The sequence below is a fragment of the Mobula hypostoma genome, chromosome 15 (genome assembly GCF_963921235.1).
Source record: "Mobula hypostoma chromosome 15, sMobHyp1.1, whole genome shotgun sequence".
Taxonomy (NCBI): Eukaryota; Metazoa; Chordata; class Chondrichthyes; order Myliobatiformes; family Myliobatidae; genus Mobula; species Mobula hypostoma.
In genome coordinates, this window is record NC_086111.1 from 55,451,351 (window position 1) to 55,474,970 (window position 23,620).

General features: G+C 38.2%; 2 protein-coding genes across 3 annotated transcripts in view; one reads left to right on the forward strand and one right to left on the reverse strand.

Annotated features, from left to right (window-relative positions):
• Positions 1-4,350, reverse strand: part of LOC134356872 (voltage-dependent L-type calcium channel subunit alpha-1D-like) — a 395,212-nt gene extending 390,862 nt beyond the window's left edge. Inside the window, exons 1-3 of the mRNA XM_063068094.1 lie at positions 4,047-4,350; positions 3,008-3,317; positions 728-833 (exon numbers count right to left, since the gene is read on the reverse strand). Of these exons, the coding sequence (XP_062924164.1) occupies positions 728-833; positions 3,008-3,317; positions 4,047-4,074 (444 nt within the window). The 5' untranslated portion in view covers positions 4,075-4,350. The remainder of the gene's footprint in view (positions 1-727; positions 834-3,007; positions 3,318-4,046) is intronic.
• The window catches only part of dcp1a (decapping mRNA 1A), a 115,769-nt gene continuing 95,404 nt past the window's right edge, over positions 3,256-23,620 (forward strand). Inside the window, exon 1 of one of the 2 annotated variants that reach the window (XM_063068095.1) lies at positions 3,256-3,284. The gene's annotated coding sequence lies outside the window, so the exon portion shown is untranslated. Of the gene's footprint in view, positions 3,285-4,644; positions 4,713-23,620 lie in introns of those variants that run through there. The other variant, XM_063068096.1, reaches the window with a different exon arrangement.

Here is a 23,620-nt window from a genome sequence, read left to right on the forward strand (position 1 = left end):
GGGTCTCGGCCTGAAACGTCGACTGCGCCTCTTCCTATAGATGCTGCTTGGCCTGCTGCGTTCACCAGCAACTTTGATGTATGTTGCTTGAATTTCCAGCATCTGCAGAATTCCTGTTGTTTATCATGTATTTGGTGCCTCTTTGATATTAATTCTGCAAATTGGACATTAATTACCATACTTCAGAAATAATATTCCGTGTTTAACTTTGAAATTCATTGTTCAACTTTCACAAAATATTCTGAATATGTTAACCAGTTCAAAAGATGACCTTGTAAAGATCAGGTCAAACACAATGACACAAGTTGCTGACACAATAGTTTCACTGCAATTCACTGTGGATTTTCCCCAATTCCAAACACAGATTTAAACGAGAAGATGTTTCTGTATTCAGGTGCAAGAAATTAATTTGTATCAATATTGAAAAGTATAGCAATTTTTACTGCACAAATCTATAATACTGAACAAACTGAACTTTGTATTACATGCCCTTCTAACTTACATAAGTTTTTCAGTACACAGAAAAATCACAGTATAAAAACCAAGCTCATCCTCAGCAAGCAGAGTAATTTATCTTTAAAATATTATTATTGATTTAATCTTATTTATAAATCAGTCTTCAATTTCACGTGAAAATTAGGGAACTATATTAATCTTATTTTAAAGAATGATCCTCATATTGCTTCTCAAAAAATTAAATAGATGGAAGTAATTAGAAAACTCTTACCAGATCATGATTGGTTGAATTAGAGTCATCTTCTGGGAAAGGTATGTAAATAGCTAAGGCCACACAGTTGGCAAAAATAGCAATCAATATAAAGATATCAAATGGCCTGTAAGTCCAGTTAAGGAAAACTTCTGTTAATATGAATCTAAATACTTAATATATACCAAATGACAGATAATCTATCTTTTAGTTGCTATAATACTTTCATAGAAAACACATCACACTCTATATTAAGATTCTCCATTCTATTTGAAAAGCCATTAAGATAGTAATTTAATGAAAATTACTTCACAAAATATATATAAAAGAAACTAATCTTCAGTTAATTAAAATTAATAATAATTTATCATGAAACAATTGGACATGATTACAACAGTTAACAATTTTAGCAATTTACTACATTATAATTTACAACAATAGAAACTGCAATATTATCTGCTAGCTATGTTTATAATTTAGTTATATTTAATTGTTTTAATTACTTTGCAGGGCAACATCTGAAAGTGTGAGCTGTGACAACTTCTTTATATCTGCTATGCAGTTTCACAGTACTGTGTATTTCCATACTGAAATAGAATGAAAAATATTCTGTAGCTAATGGTAGAGAGACATAACCAGGACAACTGCTTTCGGATTTTCTTTAATTTTGCATATGCTACTGCCACCAACTATTCTGAAGTTGGTCCCAAAATAACAGCAAGCACAATTCACCTGGACATCATGGCAACACACACAAAATACTGGAGGAACTCAGCTAGCCAGCCAGCATCTATGGAAAAGAGTAAACAGTCGACATTTTTGTCCAAGACCATTCATCAGGACAGGATTCTCGTTTTACCCTGGACATCATATTGAAAATTTGTTAAAATCCATTTTATTTTGCAAAAGAAAACTAAACACTGTCAATTTATTGTGAAAGTAAATATTTCCTTGATCAAGGTTGCATAGCTACTAAAAGCAAAATCACAATAGTGACATTACTGCTGCATTTAGGATCATATTTTTGTGAGGTTCTGAAGGTCAAGTGACATTTATATAGTATTTAACTCTGTACTTTATTTACTTTAAGTTAGGTTCTGTTTAGTTTATTTTTGAAGGCAATGTATACATTCAAAAGTTTTCTAACACTTAAATCAATCAAGTGTGCTGTGGGTGGGGAGTCATGTTAGGTGAGATCAAGAAAGGACGACAGATTTCCTCATGATAATTCAGTGTTCAGCATTGGCAAGAGCTCCTGTTCTTTCATCTTAAATGCCAGATTATGAGGAGTATAGGTAGGGTAAATGCAAGCAGGCTTTTTCCACTGAGGTTGGGTGGGACGACAACCAGAGGTCATGGGTTAAGGGCGAAAAATGAAAAGTTTAAATGGAACATGAGGGGAAACTTCTTCACTTAGAGGGCTGTGAGACTGTGGAATGAGCAGCCAGCATACATGGAGCATGCAAGCTTGATTTCAACGTTTAAGAGAAGTTTGCATAGGTACATGGATGGTAGGCTATGATCCCAGTGCAGGTCATTGGAAGTAGACAGTTTGGCATGGACTAGATGGGCCAAAGGGTCTGCTTCTGTGATATACTTTTCTATGACTAACCAAATTTAAATTTCACAGCTAACATAGTGGGATTTGAATTCAGGTCTCCATCTTAATGTGCTGGACCTCTGCGTTAATGTATAGTGCCACCAAGTTTCATATAAGTGATATTTTAAAAGTTAATTTGAAATGGTCAGACTGCTAATAAAGAAATACATTTCAATGTCAGGAAAAGCACAATAGCTAATTGTATCTGTGAATTAAGCTTGTCAAAAGACTTATTTTGTTAATACAGTATTGTAATTAGAAACACCAGTAATGAAAATGAATGCGAAGTTTTAGTGATGCACCTTTAGTGGTTATATTTGAAGTCACCTTCAAATAAATAGGTCGCTGTAATTATTTCCTGTGCAGGTGTAACTAGGGCCGACAGAAATACCATAAAGATTCCTTGTTGAGTTCTGTTCACTTAATTTGTATTGATTTTCCTTGTTTTAGATAATATTATTTGTTGTGAAAATTGTTGAATATATTCCTGGCTTCTCTTGAAAGTACTTCAGCTGAGATTCTATCATCAAATATACAAAGTCCGATATTTGCTCGTATTCTACATGCAATATGCTAATCCTGCGATGACCTTGCAGGAACACAATCAAAAATTGAAACACGCAGCTAATAAATTTTCGCGGTGTTATATCAGAGCCCCTGTGTACATCATTCGCGTGCTTTTGAGTAGAGGAAAAGGATACTTCCATTCTACTATACTAATACAGGCCCTTCTAATGGGATTGTTGAGATTTAAGCAGAAGAGGGCACGGGCTGGCCTGTTATTCGCGGTACTGCCTTGCTGTTTCTTGCTCTTGGCGAATTGCTGGCGTTTTCTTTGGGCTGCTGTGCTGCTGGGTTCCGTGGAGTTCATGGTTGCGGCAGCTTTAGCTTGCCTGGCCGCCTCGATCGCAGCTTGCCAGGATAATGGTGCTGGTCTTGATGGTTCGGAGTTTGATACGAGACCCGGTCCCTCGCTAGGTAATGCGAGTCTGTTGCTGACATAATTTACTCCTGTATTTTTATTTTAAAAATGTAATCAGAAATGAGAGGCCTTTCATGTTTTAAACACAAACTCTCTAAGAGATAGAATAGACTTAAACTCTAAAAATTATACAGTGGACCTTTAAATCATGAGCAAATATAACTGAGAAACCATCAGTTTGCAAGAGTCAAATTAATGAAAATACATTTAAAAACTGCAATAATAACTATACCATCTTAACAGCTGTGATTATAACTAGGTTGCAGATACATTGTCAGCCAATTTCAGTGGGGTTTCATGCACTCTTTCAATCTGAAACAAACATTAAGTGTATTTATTTAAACAGAGGATTGCGTATGTATCTTTCTGCCACATTAACTGTCACACTGCATGCTTCAGTGATTGCATTTTATTTGATTTAACTGATGTCTGCAATTTCCAGAAGCGGAGTTTCCGCCAGTCAATGTACTATATCTCATTCTTAAATATCTTTTATCTACATTTTCAAAGTTCTAAAACCCAAAATAGTGTTTACTAATGGACATATTATCATCTGCCGAACTCGTATAATGATGCTTAGCCAAATTATGTTGACCCAAAATGATTAAACACTTTATTCCTCCGTTGTAACCAGGATGTTTCGTGAATCAAAAAAAACCTCCAATAAATGCCAGATGTATTAATTAAAACCTTAAGTCATTACACCCCTAGCATCCTTGATTGTGCGACTGTTATCACTCAATCCACAGGATATTTACCTTCGTATGGTTCTCTTAATTCATACATTCTCTCCGCCTTAATATGACATCAAAAAATGACTATAAGCGAAATGGCGAGGTGGTGCTTCATCCCCCGACCCCCATGGTAGTGAAATAAGGCGTCTAGTTCGTTCCCCTTCGCTTTTCATCCAACATCGTTGTAACATCCGGGCCGCGACTGTGCTTCAGCTCACTGATTTCATCGCTACCCCTGCTCTGTGCGCCCATATGGCGACTCCACTCGACACCTCCCTCGCCGTCTCCCGGAGCCCAGCCCCGCTGGCGTTAGCTCGCCAGACCTCGCCTCGCCTCTCCTGCTGCCGGCGTGACTGTGACACGGAGCGAGCGAACCGCCCGAGCGCGAGCAGATTCACCAAACGAGCCCGCGAGGGGGAGGGGGAGGGGGCGGAGGCAGGTGTGGGAGTTGGGGGGGGGGAGCACGTGCATCATTGTTTACAGGGTGGATGGAGGCGGGAGGGCGCGCATTCCCGTCCCCGCCGGTGCTCGGCACCGTCAAGCAGCAGCGCGGGGGGGTGGGGGGCGGTTTGTCAACCACCCCCGAGAAGTCAGGGAGCTGGCAACCAAAACTAACAGCTCACCCACCACTGATCACCTCGGCAAAGCCGGCGCTCGAACGATGGCCTCGAGGCACTGGCGCCGAAGAGGGTAGGTACTGTGAGAACCATCCCGGTGATACTTTATATAGCGGGTTGTGGGAAAATGGGTGGGTGGGTGGATAGGCCGTAATTCCTCACCACTCATCCTCTCTACGGGAAATAATTCCTTCCGGTAGATTTTCATCATTGCCTGTTTCAGGAAAAGAAATAGGATGTATTCCTTTGGGAATGAAATTAGCAGTTCAGGTAAAGGATTCTTCAACATTATTGAATTGAAACCATCGGAGACGAGAGTGCCATTGACTTTCAGAAGGAAATCGTCACCTTTGATGTACCACCTAGGTCTGCTTTTGCAAGGCAACATTGATGCTTCCCCATCCACACAACACCTACGTATTTGAAGATTAAATGAAAAGCACTAATGTCATACTGTAGATTGAATGAACCTTTCCCTGCTGATGAAGGCTAATACAAATCCCATCAGTACCCAGCTTTTTATGCGTATCAGCAATAATGATTTATTGGGCTCTGGTTGCCTCAGCTTGGAGATATTGACATTTACTGTGGTGTAGTTTGCAGTTTTGTGTGCAACTTTGTAAAACCTAGTAAATTATCAAGTAATGATGCCATTGCAGAATATATAATCTCCATCTTTGAATGTCCTGATGGGTGTCTAAAACATTAAGTATGAATGTCTAAATTGGGTGTAGAGCTTGTTGAATGATGCCTTGAATCCACAGTGCATCATCATTACCCACCCCCACAGCTCAACACATTCTAGTCTTTTTCCTGGGATTTAACTGGGATGGCTGCCAGCACCATTTCCATTTGATCTTAATGACTTCTTGGCCAGCTACCTGCCTGAGACTGCACAATATGTGTACACAGATTACTAGTCTAATATAAGTGAACCCCAAGGCAACCTGTGATTGAATTTTATCTTTGCAGGGCAAAGATGCTGATAGTATGCAATTTCTATTCCTTTGTTTTATTAGTTTTCAAATAACGTCTTGGAGTTTCTGAGACCTTGCTGTGCACAATTTGCCTGCTACATCGCCCTAAATAGTAGCTAGACTTCAAAGAACAGCTTATTTGTAAACTATGAGGTTACTATGAGGTTGTTAAAACTTTCTATGTAAATCTATACTAATAATGTAAATTATTTACTTCATTAATGATACTGTACTATCTAAAATAGCTTACCAAAATGCAAATTAATGTTTTTTCTACTTACCTACAGCTTATTATTTTAGGATTTCATTTTATCAGCTTTGCCACTAGTTTAGATTTATGAAACCACATAACATTTTCCCCCTGCCCTACCTGGCTCCTTTTTACCATGTGAACCCCGTCCAAAAGGGTGCCCTCTAATCTGAATCTTCTTTCTCACTCTCTTCCACCCACCCTGGTTTTCCCGCCTTGGTCAATAATTACCACTCACTGAACAGCTGATTGTTAACATGTTTGTCAGACAATGCTGTACACAAACTAGCTGAAGCATCTCCTCCATTGCCATATAAAATTTATTTGATTGCAACTTGGAGTATCTTGAGATTATGAAAATCTTTCTTTTACTACTCTTTTACCCTTTTCATCATCCACTGCCATCTTCTGGTCTCCATAATTCACAGTATTATTTTGAAACAAGGATAGGATGAAAAGTTAATCCATGTCTGTATACATGATTCAGTTCACTTCACTGCTAACCCACTTTTCATTTAAGGATTACAGTGCCTATTCACTTTAATGCCATAAGAGATTGGCTGGATAATAATCGTTTATCTGTGTATAATTCTTATTATGTAAAATTTATGCCGAGGAACAGTCATATCTTATTAGAACATAGTCATTGTTCACTTTTGTAAGATGCTATATCTATTAGATATCACTGTCAAATGCTGTTAATCTCTTCAATTTCTTGAATCACCCACTACTTAGTCTTGAAGGTAAATGATATCGCAGCCTAACTTTGAGATAGTTACAATCCTTCTCTAGGCTAGTCATTACACTGTCAAGGAGATTCAAATGCTTTAAGTGACCAAGTTTCTGCATTGTAAAAAGAATGTTGAATAGGGACTTCCACTGTTAATACTGTATTTACCACTACTTTCACCAGCCCACTATATTAACACTACAAAAAATGTCCACACCATCTTAGACCTCAACTACCAATTCCTTTCTACTCATCCCTCATTCTACATTCTCCATATGATCCAGGCTGCTGTTTACAAACCAAAGCATTGCCCATGCTACTTGTCTTGCTATCAATTTGGACTTTACAATGCTTTTTGGTTTCTGCTGATGTGAGAGTAGATCAGTGGTATGCATCTGAAATAATTATCTTAAGATACAAATGTACATCCCACCATAGCAGCTAAAATTTCAAATAATTGCATTAAATAAAGTTGAAATAAGAAATACCAGTAGTGGTGAGCAAAGACTGTTAGCTTCTTCCCCCAGGCCGTGATACTGAACTCCCTCCGACCACCCAGGTCTCACCACGTCTGAACCATCAGTAGCATTACACTCAACACACACAAAATGCTGAAGGAACTCAGCAGTCCAGGCAGCATCAATGGAAAAAAGTACAGTCAATGTTTCAGACTGAAACTCTTCGGCAGGACTGTACTTTTTTCCATAGATGCTGCCTGGCCTGCTGAGTTCTTATAGCCTTTTGTGTGTGTTGCTTAAATTTCCAGCATATGCAGGTTCTCTCTTGTTTGTGAGTAGCATTACACTGTTTACTTTTTAACTCATGTTGTTAATGCATCTTTATTTATTAATTTATTTGTGGTAATATTACTTCATGTGTTGTATGTGAGTTATATGTACAGTGTTATGCACCTTGGTCTGGAGGAACATTGTTTTGTTTGGCAGAATACAATTATACTGTTGAAATGCCAATAAACAAACTTGAAATCAACAAATTTTTAACAAATTGCATCTGATTTGCTAACATTCTTAAGGGAAGATAAATTCCTATTTTTACCTATTCCCAAACAACAGGAATTCTGCAGATGCTGGAAATTCAAGCAACATACATCAAAGTATGTATGTTGCTTTACCTATTCCCGACTATTTTTGAATCTAGACCACAAGAGAATTATGACTGTCTCTCTTATGCTTTTTGAAATAATGAAACAAGCCACCCAGTTCAGGTGCAACAAAATATGGGGTATAGCACAATAAATGTTTAAATTGCAAACTTTATAACTTAAGACTTTTAAACCTATCTAATTTGGTACAGGATGAGGAAACCTATTAAGACAGGCATGATGTGTGGCAGATTAAATAACAAGGGGAAATAGAACATTGGGAAAGTAAGGAGCTGCATCCCAAAATATGCCTGCCATTCACTAGATTATCCAAAATGTATCTTACAAGAACAAATCAAGACTTGCCAGCAATGTTACACTAGCAAGACAGGAATTAGACATAAAGACAGGAGAGAAAAGATTAAGAAAGAATTAAATGAAGGATAAAACAAAGAGCAGAGAGACAAAGAGAATAAAATTGATTTAACTTGTGACCTACTATGAATGATATCATGACAGATCAATTAAATTAGAGTAGTCAAGTTGTACAGCATTGAAGACAGACTCTTTGGCACAACTTATCTATGACAACCAAGTTGCCTAATTGAGCTACTCCCATTTGCCTGTATTTGGCACATATCTCTCTATATCTTTTCTATCCATGTACCTGCCAAATGTCTTTTAAATGTTGTAATTGTGCCTCTGATACCAGTTCCATATACAGACCACCCTCTTTATGGAAAAATCGCCCCTCAATCCATGTAAAATCTTTTCCTTGTCATTTTATGCCTACGCCCTCTAGTTTTAGAACCCCTACCCTGAGAAAATGACTGCAACTTTTCAGCTTATCTATGCACGCATGATTTTACTAATCTCTATAAGTCACTCCTCACCTTCCTATGCTCCAGGGGGAAAAGGTCCTCACCTATCCAGCCTCTCATAAGTCCTGATAACGTCCTTGTAAACCTTTTTTGCTCTTTCCAGTTTAATGACATTGTCATTATAGCAGGGCGACCAGAAATTTACACAGTATTCAAAATATGGGCTTACCAATGTCATCTATAGCTGTAAAGTGACATCCTGACTTGTATATTCAATAGCCTGTACCATGAAATCAAGCTTACCAAATGCCTTCTTTACCATGCTGCCAATCTGTATCATCACTTTGAAAGAACAATGTAGCTCCGCCCCCTTGGTCTCTGTTCTCAACACTTCCCAGTGCCCTACCAATTACTGTGCAGGTTCCACCTTGGTTTGCCTTACTAAAATACATTTATCTGAATTAAACTCCTTCAGCCATTTCTCAGCTCACTGGCCCAGTTGGCCAAGATCCTATTGTAATCTTGGATAACCTCCTTCACTGCCCATTGGACCACTAACTTTAGTGTCTTCTACAAGCTTGCTCACCATGCTACCTACTGTACATTCTCAAGTTCATGTTTGTTTTCATTCAGCCATGCACATGTATACTGCCAAATGCAATAATGTTCCTCCAGACCTGGCACACAATACAAAGTAATATTGCCACAAGTAAATTACAAATAGCAAAATATACTCCAGAAGATTGACATTTAGCATATAGTGCAGTTAAGACGTAAGTTAAAATGTAAACAGTATAATGCTACTGGTGCTTCATAAGTGATGAGTCCTGCGTGGTGACAGGAGGGTCAATAGACTCATGGCCTGGGGAAGAAGTTGTTTCCCATCCTGACAGTTTTTGTCCTAATGTTATGGTACCTCATCCGAATAGTTAATATAAAAGACAAACAACAATGGACTCGACACCAGTCTCTGTGGTATACCGCTGGTCACAGGCCTGCAATCTAACAAAAGACCCTCTATCTCTTACTGTCAAGTCAATGTTCTTACTTTACAGAACAGCCAACCATGCAGTACCTCATCAAAGGCCTTGCTTAACTCCTCAATTAATTAATCACATCTACTATTATTGTCCACAAAAACCTTAATTGACTTTATCAATGCCCACATCTACTTATTTTCCTCCAATATATTCTAAAGAATATATGCAGCATCTTTTATTGAACATTTGTGACTCTGCATGACAAAAAAATTCAACTTCTATAAAAAAATAATAGATTTGCTGGGTAATTTTGAATTATGGAACATAAGAATTTAAAAATTGATATCATGTGCTTCTGTTTATGTGTTTGACAGCATACCTCCATTTAAAAAATAATCCCATATTCAATAGGTGACATTATTTCCATGAGATTCAAGGACTATAATGCTCCCTTGTGGTTGTCAAGTGGATAATCTTGAGATGAAGGAATTTGAGTGATAGACTAATTATAAAATTAGAAACATTTATTTGGTTTCAGTTTTGAATATGAGTAAAGAAACAGAAGCAATAATATTGATCTCAATTCCTGTTAGGTTACTAAAGCGGAGTGTGAGTTGAAACCATATTTTAAATTTTCATCAGAGTTCAGGTACTGCTAGCATCGTGTAAGAAATAACATTTCCCCTTCAGAAAAATGAACTCTTGTAATTTGTTAATAGAAAAAAAAGTCAAAAACTGTCCTTCAAAGCATACAGCATTTGAGAATGCAATTTCATTACTATCAATGCAATCCAAACATGATGCACTTGCAATAATCATCCATTAATGCATCTGAAACAGCTAACAAGCCCTTTGACAGTTATAAATGTGGAAAAGTTAATTAATCCAACTGCAGAGTGTGCAATATTGGAGAAAAATGGCTGAATGCCAATTTTTTAAAATATTTGCTGATGAGGTCCTCTATATACCAGCAACCTCTAATATGGAGAAATGAATATGAGAACATAAAAAATAAAAGCAGGATTAGGCTATTGGTCCCTTGTGTCTTCTCTGCTATTCAATAAAATATTTTACCTCAGTATTAATTTCCAACATTAACCCAATATCCCTTGATTCCTCTACTATTCATAAGTCTATCAATCTCTGTGTTTAATTTTGCTGCCCAAGCCTTCACTCTGGCTTGAGAAACTGGTTTTTATTTCCATACTGAACAACTGACATGTTATTTTAAGGCCATGATTTTTGGTTTTCTGACACTCCAGCCACTAAAACAACATCACTGCATTTAATCTATTTTGGTCAATAAGAATTATGTATGTTTCAATGAAATCACTTGAATATTCTAAACTTGAGAGCATGTAAGATTCAAGATTCATTTATTTATTATTAAAGAATGTATAAATTATACAACCTTAAGATTTGCTTGCTCGCAGGTAGCCACAAAGCAGGAAACCCAAAGGAACCCAATTAAAGAATAAAAATAAAAAACCAACATTTGATGAACAAGAAACACATAATGCAAACAACAACATTCTGAACCAAAATTGTCACTGTTTGCTTCAATTGTGTATTTTTTTCTTTCTCTTAACAAACATGGTTAACTTTTATTTTTCCCCCGGGACAAATCTTCTCAACTCCAGGAATGAATATAATGAAGCCTTGTTGCTCTCTCTGCTTCTCAAGTGTCTATTAGGAAATGTATTCTTTGTTTTTATTAATTCCTCCAGCTTGCTGTAAATGTTGCATGTCTTCAAATAAAGAGTATAAAGTTATGTCATCTTACTATTTTCCCTACACTGACTCACTTCAGAGGTATTAAATGTATTTGCCCCTTTGTGATGGACTGGTTATCAAAATCAATTTTGGTAGCCTACACTATATCCTTCGACTTCCTTTTTACTTTTTGAAATGTCTTGCCACCAGAACCCATTCCCCAACTGTCTAGCTTTAAACAAGTTCAAGTATGAGCTGCCCCGGATATGTGAAGCTGACGACAATCCTAGAACCATGTCACTTAAAAGATAAGACAGTATCAACTATTTGGAAATCTTAGCAATATCTCAGAAATTGAACAATAAATAAAAAATGAAAAGTTAAACTGAAATATTGTAATGAATAGTTTAGCTTGTGTGTAGATTTGAAGAAAAATAAATGAAAAAACACTTACTGAAATAAATGCAATCAAGAATGTGACACAAGTGGACATAAAATATGTTGAGTTACACATGTGATATTAAATAGTGATTTTTAATATACAAAATAGACTTTCTGCTGGCTGTACCTTTTTGTCTGTTTGTTTAGAAGCTGTGCTTTGAGATCAATTCCTTGAATTTAAAAAAATCTTTCACTTGTGACTGTGACTACTTGTGTCTGTGACTTTCTCTGGCCATGTTGCCTCACCCAAAATTTTATGTTCCTGATAATTAGAGAGTTATAATCACCTCCAGCCCATAAATGCCCACCATATCCTCCACTGTTGTATCTCTTTCACTAGAATTTACTGCCTTCCTTTCCTCTTATAAGATCCTCCTTAAACCAGATTTTTGGTTACTCATATCCTTGCATGTGAATCGCCATCTTCTTGAAATTTTATCTGTTTTAAATATATAAGAGCAATACACAAAATGCTGGAAGAACTCAGTATGTCAGAGATCATCTATGCAAACAAATAACAGTCGACGTTTCAGATCAAGACCCTTCATCAGGACTGGAAAGGAAGGGGGAAGTTGGCAGAATAAGAAGGTGGGGGGGAGGAGGACAAGCTGGAAGGTGAGAGGTGAAGCCAGGTAGGTTGGCGAGGGGGATGAAGTCAGAAGCTGAGAGGTGAAAGGTGGAAAAGGCAAAGGGGTGGAGGAGAAGGAATCTGATAAGAGAGGAGACTGGACCATGGAAGAAAGGGAAGGATGAGGGACACCCGCGGGAGGTGATAGGCAGGTGAGCAGAAGAGGCCAGAGTGGGGAATTGAAGAAGAGAGAAGGGCAGGGGGAAAGTATTGCCAGAGATTGGAGAAATCTATGTTCGTGCCATCAGGTTGGAGATAACTAATGTGTGGTGTTTCTCCTTCAACCTGAGAGTGGCCTCATCATCACAGAAGAGGAGGCCATGGAGTGATGTGTTGGAACGGAAGTGGGGATAGGAATTAAAGTAGTTGGCCATAGATGCAGCAGAAGTGCTCAATCTACATCAATGTGGAAGCCACATTAGAAGCACCAGATACAGTAGACGACCCCAAAAGATTCACAGGTACCTCACCTGGAAGGACTGTTTGGGGCCTTGAATGGAGTTGAATGGACAGGTGTAGCACTTTGGCCGCTTGTAGGGATAAGTGCCAGGAGGGAGATTAGTGGGGAGGGATGAATGGCCAAGGGAATCATAGAGGGAACAATCCCTGCAGAAAGCAGAGAGTTGTGGTGAGGAAAAGATGTTTTTAGTGGTAGGGTCCTGTTAAAGATGGTGGAAGCTGCAGAGAATAATGTGTTGGACGCCGAGGCTCATGGCATAGTAGGTGAGGACAAGAGGGGAGGCAACAGAAAGATGGGATAAATGCATATGCTGGGCAATGGAGGAGATGCCGCTAGGGATAGCATCAGTGGTGGAGAAAGGGAAACCCCATTCTTTGAAGAAGGAGGAGAAGGAAAGCCTCATCTTTGGGAACAGATGCAGCAGAGACAAAGGAACAGAGAAAAGGGAATGGTATTTTTACTGGAGACAGAGTGGGAAGTAGTATAATCAAGATAGCTGTGGAAGTCAATAGGTTTATAAAAGATATTGGTAGACAGTGTGTCTCCAGAGATAGGGACAGAGAGACCAAGGATGGGGGGGGGGGGGGAGATGTGTCAAAAATGGACCGAGTAATTCAAGGGCAAGGCAGAAGTCGAAGAAAAGCTGATAAAATTGATGAGCTTAGCAGTGCCAATACAGTTGTCAAAGAAACACTGAAGACGTTGGGGAGCATTACCAGGGAAAGCTTGGAACATGGGTTGTTCCACAAAGCCAACAAAAAGGCAGGCATAGCTAGGACCCATGCAGTTGCCCATAGCTACAGCTTAAACTTGGAGAAAGTGGGAAGAGCTGAAAGAGAAATTGTTGAGGATTAGGACCATTTCCACCAGATGAGGATGGTGGTGGAGGGGAACTGGTCGGGTCTGTTGTTGAGAAACTAGAAGAGAGCTTTAAGACCACCTTGATGTGGGATAAAAATGTATAGGGACTTGACATCCATGGTGAAAGTGAGGTGATAAGGACCATGGAAACAAAAGTTGTCGAGCAGATTGAGAGCATATGAAGTGTCACAGATGTCGGTGGGAATGGATTCTAACCAAGAGGGATACAATGGAGTTAAGGTATGCAGATACGAGTTCTGTGGGGCAGGAGCAGAGAAACAATAGGCCTACCCAGGCACTCAGGTTTGTGGATCTTGAGTAGAAAGTAGAAATGAGCAGTATGGGGAAGGGATCTATGAAGTTGGTGTCAGTGGGTGGGAGATCTCCTTCAGAGTTGATGAGGTAGGTGACGGTGTGGGAGACACTGGCCTGATGGTCCTGAGTGGGGTGCTTTTCAAGGGCTAAATACGAGGAATTGTCTGAGAATTGTCGCCTAGTCTCAGCAAGGTAGAGGTCAGTCCACCACTCTGCAACAGCACCCCCTTTGTCTGTGGGTTTGATGGTGAGGTTGGGATTGGTGCATAGAGAGTGGAGGACAGTGCATTCAGAGGGGTTAAGGTTTGAAGATGAGAAAGGAGTACTGAAGTCAAGCCTGCTGCTGTGTTGTCGTCAATTAGAAATAAAAAGATCCAGAGCAGGCAGAAAACCAGAACGGGTTTTCTCTATAATGTATAAGATGCAAGTTGTTATGTAAAGCTTAGAAATAATAGGAATTCTATTCTATTACATTATTTGAGGAAACAATTGTTATGTCTAGAAAGAAGAATCTGATGGCAGTTGATCTGGAATTTGCTAAGGTACAAAGATCAACTGGTTTGTTCCATAATAATAATAATACTTTATACATTTCACAACATTACCTTGTGTATAGGAGCGACTGATTTCTATACTTACTGGAGCTGATTTGGCAGCATCATGACCATTGTACTAGGCTACAATAGTACACTTTGGCTCCGAAAGCAATAACCTCTCGGTGGGGGTAAGGAAGTATATACTGTAGGTTTTTCAAAATTCATTGTCTTTCCCTACATCCTGCAGCTTGTTCATATCAAAATGGTCACCTATTACTATTAATTCCTCAGCCAGAGCCATATTTATCAGTGGGATATATAAACTACTACCATGGAGCAAATTATTTAATCAAGGCACAAACAACACACTGAAATAACTGAGGGTAGATGGTAACCCTCAAAGTAATACACAAGCACATGGTTAGCTTGTTCTGCCGATATATTGCCCATAGATGGGGAGCCTGACTGTCATTCTGCACTGCTTAATCATTGTGCACAGGTAGCTGCTTCTGTTATATTATACTTGCTGCTGAGGTAACACCGACTATGAGTCAGAGAGAGTATCATGTCCTCTGGACTCCCAAGGCTATCTTATCCTCATGCTGCTATGTGATGACAACTCAATTTCCAGTTGTTATGTTTTGTCTCAGATAATAGTAGAGGGGGAAAGGCAACACAATAGAGAAAGCCATAAAAATACTAATGTGTTGATAGAAAAGTAAATCACAAGGACAGTTTTAAATGTTATGATCATGTAATATTTATGTTTACCCAGTGAGGATGGAAGTAAATGACTTTCCCTCTCTGTTTTTCCCTCCTTTAAAATCCTGAAATCTAATCACCTAATTAGCTAATTTTTCATCAATGGTTTAGTAGCTCTTTCATATGTATTTTTATTTGTGAATTGTCTCCGAATATCTATTTTAATTGTAAAATTTATATAATTATATTTTATTCTTAATCACTATTATACTCTACCTAACAGTGAACTCTACTTCCTTTACTATGCTAATGCTTTTGAGATCTTTCCTTCATTATATTCAGTGACTTGGAATTTAGTTTTTGCATCTAAAGGATGCTGCACATTCATCAAAATCAAACTTAACCAAGTCCTAACAAATCAAAATCAGCTTTTTTTAAAAAATCACAAACAAGAAAAAATCTGCAGATGCTGGAAATCCAAGCAACGCACACAGGCCAGGCAGTATCTGTGGAAAAGAGGACAGTCGAGGTTTCGGGCCGAGTCCTGCTGAAGGGTCTTGGCCTGAAATGTTGATTGTACTCTTGTCCATAAATGCTGCCTGGCCTGCTGAGTTCCTCCAGCATTTTGTGGGTGTTGCCCAGCATTTTTTTCAATTGTGTTCATGATCATTTTTGCTCCTTTTTGGATGTTTTTGCAATACTCAGAAACTAGTCCATTGGCACTTGATTCTGACTATGCAGTGTTTTATTCCCATGTGCGTTTTCACAAAGTATTAACATAAAGAAGAATGTTGGCATTTGAGTTAGTTCAGGGGATCCTGAAACATTTTTACTCTTTTTTTTGTTGTGTAATCCATACTATAAAGTTGGGTTACACTGTAAGACCTGTTTTGCAATAGCTATGTGTATTTCAAATCAACATCAGAATGGTAAAACAGAAAGTGATAGTTTTCTCGTACTAACTTCACCTCTGGAATCATGTTCCCATTTCATAATCATGATTGTGCTATCCAATCAGTGCTAAAGATCTTGTTTATTGCTTTGGTGTATATCCATGTTCCAGTTTAGGACCAGCTTGAATCCATTGAAGCTACCTGGAATTGTTTAAAGCTGTAACCACTTAAAAAGGATATATTCATTGCCTACAGCTACTTATGGAAAGTTGGTGGAAAACCATGATAGATTGCAGATGAGATTACCGTTTCTTGCCCAGAAAGCCATTAGATATGATATGCAATGACAATAGCAGCAGTTGGCTAAATAAAATCATGATTAACACTGAAGCATCCGCAATCTGGGTGTGCTGTGGTGCTGTACTCTGAGAAAATGGTACTGGCTATTATCTGCATGTGGTGAATTACCTGGCATAAGCACCCAAAGTTGGTTCTTTAGTTATAGTTAAGTGGCAGATATTCAGTGTATGAGATCACATGCAACTTCTACTCAAATGAAGTGTGATTTGAATGCATAATGTAGGCCTTTCTGAAAACCTACATGAAATGTCAAGCAGCATAGATATATTGAGAGCCAACTTTGCTCAAGGTTCAATGTGAGACTGGAGCTTCTCCTTTTTGATATGGAAATGATTCCCAATTTCACTTTCAACCTGTGTGGATCCAACTGTCACACAGTTTTGAATGGCTGAGGCTTACTTTCCATTGCAATTAAGACAGATGGTACATAGTATTTGAGAGCTGCAGAGGAATCTCTTTCTTCTGCCATGCAAGAACAGCTTGTTGCAATGCAAACTCTAACTAATGCCATCATTCCAGTGCCCAAAGATATGAGGGTTTGATGGAATTCCAGCATTCTGCTCTCCAGCAGATTATTAGAATTGTTTTAAGTGCCATGCTGGTTGAGTGGCTGAGGGTTCATATTGATGCAGCTATAAAGAAGGCAAGACAGCAGCTATTTTCCATTCGCAGTTTTTTGGAGATTTGGCTTGTCAACTAAAAACACTCGAAAACTTCTATAAATGTACCATGGAGCGCATTCCAATTGGCTGCATCACTGTCTGGTATAGTGGGGGAGGGGGCTACTGCACAAGGTTGAAGAAAGTTGCAGAAACTTGTAAAATTAGTCAACTCCATCATGGGTACTAGCCTCCGTTGTATCCAAGACATCTTCAAGAGGTGGTGCCTTAGGAAGGTGGTGTCCATCATTAAGGATACCCACCACCCAGGATATGCCCTCTTCACACTCTTACTGTCGGGAAGGAGGTACAGAATCCTGAAGGCACACACTCAGCAATTCAGGTACAGCTTCCTCCCCTCTGCCATCAGATTTCTAAATGGACATTGACCTATGAACACAACGTCACCATTCACATCAAAGTTGCTAGTGAACGCAGCAGGCCAGGCAGCATCTCTAGGAAGAGGTACAGTCGACGTTTCGGGCCGAGACCCTTCAGGGTCTCCTAGAGCTGCTGCCTAGCCTGCTGCGTTCACCAGCAACTTTGATGTGTGTTGCTTGAACTTCCAGCATCTGCAGATTTCCTTGTGTTTGCCTTTTTAAAAACAACCTTGCTATTTTCTTATTTCTGTTTGTTTTTGCACTACCTGTTTTAACTTAACTATTTAATAGACATATCTATACTTACTGTAACTCCATTTTTCTCTGTATTTTTTATCATGTATTTCATTGCACTGCTGCTGTAAAGTTAACAAATTTCACAACATATGCTATTGACATAAACCTGATTCTGATTCTGATTCATGAAGCTTAAATTGTTGGTCCTCTGAATGAGGGTATTCATGATTCTGTCATTATCACATGGCTGCCCTTGCTAGCCCGGGTAGTTGCAGTACATAGTGAATTGTTACAATCCAAAGCCAGGCCATTTATGCTGCATCTTATGAACATCTTCAGTCTCCACTGCAGCCACAGTTAAAATACTGTGCAGGAGGAGGAAAACAATCAAAGATAAATGGAGGTCAGACATTAAGTATGTACAGAAGAGAGTTCCATTACTTTTTGTATGGTTTTGGTATTGATTAGCTGTATAAATATGATTTGGGAGATGGATTTGTTAGTTCTTGTTAATGAATTAAAGACAAATCAAGAATGAGATGATCGGCTACAGGGCAGCATTATTACACAGTTCCAGGGACCTGGATTTAATCCTGACCTTTGTTACTGTCTATGTATGTGGAGTTTACAAATTTCTCCAGTGTGTGTATAAATTTTACCTCCTTTCTGTACCAGGGATGTGCTGATTGGCAAATGGCTAATGTAAAGTACCCACTGGTGAGTCGGGTAGCAGCAGAATTGCGGGAGGGGGGTGGGAGTTAGGGGGAGTTGATGGGTTTGTGAGAGGAAATAACACAGAGAAATAAGTAAATAATTGGGAATGCCTTGTTTGTATAGTAGCTGGCATGGACTCAGTGGGTTAAATGGACGACTCTTGAGTTATAGTATGTACAATGTTTAAAAAAAGGTGCAGTCTCATTATAACTAGGTTTCTGCCTGAAGCTCTAACTTCCTCCCGCATCAGAAAGATATGTTAGTAGTTTAATTGGTTACTATAAAATTATTCCTTACTGTGGATAAGTGGCAAAAGAGCTAAAGACATGTGAGAGAAAATAAGTTGCAGGGCTACAGGAATATGAGGGTAAATGAGATTACTTAACTGAAAGTTAGCATGTTCCCCATGGACCTCCTAATGGGTTATTGTAAGGAATAATAGGTATAATGATAACAGTGATGATGTTCTTTTTTCACTCACAGGATTTAGATATTGTGCTCAATTCAGTATTTAATGTTAACAGCAAACATTTGGAGTTGTAAGGACTGCCTTCTTGACCCTAGGTTATTTTTGGTGAATATCCTCCCAAAAGCACAGATATTTCCTAGTCGGAAGTATGTAACTTGGAAATGCAATTGGTGATATACTTAGCTTATACACTGCCTATGTTTTTCTAGGTGGTAGAAGTTTTGAGTTTTCTAGGTGGTTTTTGAAAAAAAAAGTCTTCATGGTTTTACTTCTATACATTTTGTGGATGGTAAATGCTGCAGTCACATTGCATCAGTGATGAAGGAAGTCAATGTTCTGGGTAGTTAATGTAGTTTCCTAATGGCTCTATTAGTTTGACATGAGTAATGGTAGAGCTAGACTCATACAGGCAAATGGAGAGTATTTATCACAGTCCTGACTGATGCCTTACAGATAAGGATTCTGTGGAGTCAAAAGTTAAGTTCCTTATCGCTCATTACCCAGCTTAGAATTTTCCCTAATGGAAAGTGTAAATATGCGGCTAGTCTCTTAAGGTTTATAATGAATGGTGACCCAGTTTGATGTTGATGCTGATAAATTCAGCAAAATTATTGCCATTGAATTTCAAAGGAGCATGACAACCCTAAAGCTATTATAGAACATATACAGTAATATAGAATATCTTACTTGCCATTTATTTCCTGAAGCCTAAATGTCACTTGGGTCTGGCAGCATGACTGCCTCTTTTTCTAAAGGCTAGGGATACCATTCAGACATTTACTCAAAGAAAACCTATGCAACTTTCTGTACTACTGACCCTGAACTGTAGCATTTTAGAGAGCATAGGACATTACTGTGGGTCTGGGGTCTCCAGTTTTGGTGGGGTTCACTGATTTCCTCCTCTGAAGGACATAGAGTAGATTCACGTTCACTATTATTTATAGTAGTCATCAGTTATTGGGTGTTGAGCATTCATCAGTGTCTTCCTACCATGATTGTTATGCTCTATATGGAGGCACTGACATTCTTCCTTCTTGCAAAGTGTCTCTGAGATCTGGTGTGGAGACCATACTGTAATTTGCTGCTAACACAAGCTCTTTGAACCATTTAAAATGCCAAGCCAGTTTTGTTTCTTGCTCTCTCCAAAAGAGGAAAGTGATAGGCTTGTCCCTTCTTAAAAATGTGAGCCATTATAATCTGCTGATGGATGTTGCACTGCAAATGGGGAAGTGTAACCAACCCGGAATAAACTGGAAATACAAAAATTCATTTTACTTTACTGCCACCAGCAATGTACTTTGGCTTTTCTGAACATATCTGGCTGCAGCACTTAGCTGATCTCCGTCACAGCCTTCCAAGAGATGTGGTATCTACAGTATTTAAATGTCATTTTTCAGACTTGTTGATTAATAGGTAAAGTGCTGCTTGAAAGTTTCACTGGGATAGTCCAATTTGAACCTTTTCTTCCTCCTTTTCCAGAATTTGATTCCAACTCAGTAAACACCAACCTGCAAATTATACAGGTTTCTTCTAAATAGTGCAGGTAGAGTTAAAACTTTTCTTGCTGCTAAGGTCAAATTTCTCTGTGCCATTCACACAGAATGCCAGCTAACTTAATTTGACAGGATAGGTGTCAGCAGCATTACACGGACATTAACTTCACCAGCTGCCTAACCTGAAGTCTTAAAGCATTCGACATATCGAAAAGTATGCTTTTAAATTTGCTATGTGGTGTTAAAAAATGTGTGCTTGCAAGTCACAAGTGAAATTGCAAGTAAAATGGTAACCCTAGTGCCAAAAGTAGTCTAGTTTCACAACATGCCTCTGCTAATTTTTCATTTAGTTTCTTTTTGTGATAATTGTGATTCTATTTTTATATCATTTCCTTCTTATTTTGTAAATGTTTGAAGAATCAAGACTGATGTATAACAATTCAGCCAGCAGTATTAACATTTGTTTCACTTAATATGTTCTTTATTTATTGGGGAGAAATTACGTATCATTTTTAAAATGCTGTCAACATTGTGATTTTTTGCGTGTTTTTCTCTGCTAAGTTAATCACTTTTTTTCCCAAAGATTTAGGTCAGCTTCAGTTTTCAATATACGTATCCTTGAATTAAGTCGGGTTTCAAAATATGGAAAAAGTTCACACAATGAGTAATAATACTGGAAACAGACATATGTTAATTACAAATGAATTGCAATATTCTTTGTAGTTGTCAGTTAGGATTAGATTTTTAATTTAACACAATGTATAACGCTGTAATTGTCCCATACAGACTTACATTTAAGGTACTATTTAATCGATAAATGCATGGAGCTCAACCTATTGCATTTAATAGCATTTTAATATTCCATTCATGGAAATCTAAAATACCTCCTGTCAACATTTAAATTTATAAAATTTTAATTATAGCCTTTCGAAGTTGCTTCTCTGTTCAACTTTTTTCAGTGTACATGAGTTTTGTCTATTACTGCTTCAAAAGAAACTCCAATTTAAAGCTTGGCCAAAGAGTGGTAGTAGAGAATTGCTTCTCCAAGTGGAGGCCTGTGACTAGTGGTGTGCCAGAGGGATCAGTGCTGGGTCCATTGTTATTTGTCATCTATATCAATGATCTGGATGATAATGTGGTAAATTGGATCAGCAAATTTGCTGATGATACAAAGATTGGAGGTGTAGTAGACAGTGAGGAAAGGTTTTCAGAGCCTGCAGAGGGACTTGGACCAGCTGGAAAAATGGGCTGAGAAATGGCAGATGGAGTTTAATACAGGCAAGTGTGAGGTATTGCACATTGGAAGGACAAACCAAGGTAGAACATACAGGGTTAATGGTAAGGCACTGAGGAGTGCGGTGGAACAGAGGGATCCGGGAATACAGATACAAAATTCCCTAAAAGTAGCGTCACAGGTAGATAAGGTTGTAAAGAGAGCTTTTGGTACATTGGCCTTTATTAATCAAAGTATTGAGTATAAGAGCTGGAATGTTATGATGAGGTTGTATAAGGCATTGGTGAGGCCGAATCTGGAGTATTATGTTCAGTTTTGGTCACCAAATTACAGGAAGGATATAAATAAGGTTGAAAGAGTGCAGAGAAGGTTTACAAGGATGTTGCCGGGACTTAAGAAACTCAGTTACAGAGAAAGATTGAATAGGTTAGGACTTTATTCCCTGGAGCATAGAAGAATGAGGGGAGATTTGATAGAGGTATATAAAATTATGATGGGTATAGATAAAGTGAATGCAAGCTGGCTTTTTCCACTGAGGCAAGGGGAGAAAAAAACCAGAGGACATGGGTTAAGGGTGAGGGGGGAAAAGTTTAAAGGGAACATTAGGGGGGGCTTCTTCACACAGAGAGTGGTGGGAGTATGGAATGAGCCGCCAGACGAGGTGGTAAATGCGGGTTCTTTTTTAACATTTAAGAATAAATTGGACAGATACATAGATGGGAAGTGTATGGAGGGATATGGTCCGTGTGCAGGTCAGTGGGACTAGGCAGAAAATGGTTCGGCACAGCCAAGAAGGGCCAAAAGGCCTGTTTCTGTGCTGTAGTTTCTATGGTTTCTATGGTTTAAAGCTTGGGAAGTGAAAAAAGTATTATAGATAAATGCATATAATTTAAATGATAGCAGTTAATAGCGTTTTTAGAAGTCCATTCATGAAACTCTAAATATACCACTTGTCAACATTTAAATTTATAATATTTTAATCACTCTCTTTGGAAGTTGCTTCCAAAAAAGGTAGTAACTGCAGGTAAAATAATTATTTGCATATAAAGGTTTTTTTTCCAGAGTTAGGACCTGCTTCTTCAGAGATTCCAACATCTAAACAATTCATTCCTTCAGGATTGGCAGACTGGGAAAATTTGAGTAAAGTTTTTGTACGTTGTTTCAATTCGCTGCTTTGAAATTAAAGACCATTGTCACCAAAGACAACAGCTTAATTTATGATTTTTCTTATGTACATGAAGAATGTTTACAGTTATAATTATCAGGCTTGAAACAGGCAGTGAGATCCACATGGAAGGACTTGAATTCTGATGGATGAAATATTTCTATGTATGAAAATATCATTGTGTTCAGTACAAATGTAGTTCATTATGAATTAGGATTTAAGTTATTGAATGATTATGTTTTAAGAAAGCATCATAATATATGACAAACAATGAAAGAAATACAAACTTTTGCTAAATAATATAACACCAAAATATACTCACCCCCTTAATCCAATGTCAGAAATAGCCATGTACCCAAATTTCACAGCAGATAATAAAGCAGACAGTCATGCTTTTGGGAAGATAACATGGCTTTCTGCAGGACCTATGACTGTAATGCTATTGTAGAATATTACATTACAAGGTGGAGCAAATCGTTGTTTCTAGGAGCTTAATGCATCAATTATTAACTTGTCTGATGTGCTGGAGCTAAACAAGGGGGCCTGAAAATTACACCCCATTGTAATATTCTCTCACCATAGCACATCTTTAACAGTAATTTTATTTTAACAGCTTAGAAGCTAACAAAATATACTTTGGTGTCTTACCAAGCACAACCTAAAATTGAATGTGTGTAATGTTTGTAAATGTGTTGTCATATATTTAAGATACTCATTTAAATAATAGATAGGCAGATTGAGCTATGTGTCCTACCACGTTTATTAAAGATCAATTATTTATTGTGGGCTGCCTATTGGATCTTTGTTAATTATAAAAGGAAAAAGCCACAGAATTTCACAACGCACAAGTCTTTTCTTAAA